Source organism: Nestor notabilis, unplaced genomic scaffold (genome assembly GCF_000696875.1).
Source record: "Nestor notabilis isolate BGI_N333 unplaced genomic scaffold, ASM69687v1 scaffold22745, whole genome shotgun sequence".
NCBI lineage: Eukaryota > Metazoa > Chordata > Aves > Psittaciformes > Psittacidae > Nestor > Nestor notabilis.
The window spans coordinates 1-1,907 of record NW_009928229.1 but is presented as its reverse complement, the minus strand read 5'-3'; the positions used below and the strand labels follow the sequence as shown (position 1 = coordinate 1,907).

The 1,907-nt window shown below is 56.9% G+C and overlaps 1 protein-coding gene across 1 annotated transcript; it reads left to right on the top strand.

Moving 5' to 3' along the window:
- Nucleotides 1–247: 247 nt before the first annotated feature.
- On the top strand, nt 248–1,692 carry BCL7B (B-cell CLL/lymphoma 7B; the record flags this gene model as incomplete). Its single annotated transcript, XM_010014425.1, has 3 exons — nt 248–344; nt 1,240–1,410; nt 1,613–1,692. Coding segments are annotated over 3 exons (348 nt in total), but the record flags the coding sequence as incomplete, so codon positions are not given.
- Between the last annotated feature and the right edge of the window lie 215 nt (nt 1,693–1,907).

Genomic DNA, 1,907 nt, shown 5'->3' with positions numbered 1-1,907 from the left:
CCTTCAACCCAAACCAGTCTGTGGTTCTATCACTTTTCTTCATTTGGCAGTATCCTGTGTCAGTGTCACCTCCTCCTTTCACTCCTGATTCTGAACCTTCATAGCTGCTCAGTTAGAAAAGTGTCCAAAGGGAAGAGGCTGCAGTGACTGATCCCTCCAGGCTGCTGTGAGGATGCACCTTTGCATGCTCCTGCCAGCAATGGGCTCCTCTCACTTTGTGTTTCTGCTTTTCTTTTGTCTCCTCAAGAAAGAGAAATCCAAATCAAGTAGCAGCAATGCCCGAGAACCCAATGGCTTCCCAGCCGACACATCTGCCAACTCCTCTCTCCTCCTGGAGTTCCAAGGTGAGTCTGGCTGTCCCCCGTTCAAGCTCGGGACAGACTTTAAGTCCTTGGTGAAGCTGAGGTTGTGCTGATCCACTTTTGGACCATCCCTGCTGAGAAACTGTTAATTTTTGCTGTAAGAGGAAATCTTAACCTGCTGCTTCTTGTGGGAAGCTTCATGGGGAACCAGAGGAATGGTGATTCCCGTTCCCGCTTTGCAGTCCTTGCCGGGGAGGACCCGGCAGCGGAGCATGCTGCTTCCAGCAGGACCTTAGAGTCAACAGGAGGAGGGTCTCCGTCACCTTGCTTTGGATCCTGGAACGCTGCAGCCGGCACGAGCAAGCAGGGCTCTGGTGGAGCCAAGCAAGGCTCAGACAGCACATGGGCTCACTGCTGCAGTGGAGTGTACGCCTGAGCCTGGCCTCACCCTCAGCCCTCAGTGCAGCCAGAGAAAACTGGGGGGTGTGTTTGCACTTCATGGGGTGAGGGGGTTGGTGCTGCAGGTTTGCAGCTAAGAACACGACCTGGCAAAGGTGTGTGCCAGGACTGCCTCCCCCTGGGGGGGGCGCTGAGTGTCACTCTGGCTGTAGTTTGCTGCCTCGCAGATGGAGGAGGCACAAAGCCCTGGTGTGCAGGCAAGGGGTCTCCTGCCCGCAGCTGCTGAGGCCCTCGCAAGCTGCAGGTATGAGATGTGGCAGTGCCCCAGGCAGAGGCACTCCCTGCTTGTTGTGCATCTTATGCCGCTGTGTCCTCTGCTGGGCAGCCCTTCCACTAATGGGTTACAGTGAGTCCTCTGTGCTCAGACTGCCTCTGACTGTGCTCTTCCTTCTCCCCAAGACCCGGCTCTCGGTGCTGTCCTCGGCTGCCTGTGTCCCTGGGTCAAGGTGCTCTTCTTCACTAGGTGCTGTTTCTGCAGATGAGAACAGCAACCAGAGCTCGCTGTCGGATGTCTACCAGCTCAAGGTGGATAGCAGCCCCAACTCCAGCCCCAGCCCCCAGCAGAGCGAGTCCATGAGTCCTGCCCACACGTCCGACTTCCGCACGGACGACTCGCAGCCACCGACGCTGGGGCAGGAGACACTGGAAGGTGGGTGCTGGGCTGGGAAAGGGGGAGAAGGGCAGCTGGGCCCGGGCAACGTCCTGCCGGAGCCATTGCTTGTCCAATGGGCAGCTGAGACGTGGCTGGGTGTGGACAGGGAAACGGGGACAGAGATCTCCCCTCCTGGCTTATTGTGGAGGTGGGTCTGCTGTGCTCCTGGGCAGTTTCATTAACCCCCTGTTTTCCCCAGAGCCCTCCCTGCCTTCCTCAGAAGTTGCAGATGAGCCTCCCACTCTCACAAAGGAAGAGCCGGTCCCCCTTGAGACTCAGGTAAGGAAAGGGGCATCGAAACCACGTCTAGATGCAGACCCTTTTGTGCTTTTGCCCTTTCACTCTCATTCCTGTCCCCTGTAGCAGAAACATCTCAATGGATGGACTTGCTCTGCAGTGCCCAGTGTCCTCTGGGAGCTCCCCAAATCTCCTTACATCCTGAGCCGTTTCCTGGCTCGAGTCATAGAATCCTAGAATGGTTTGGTTGGGAAAGG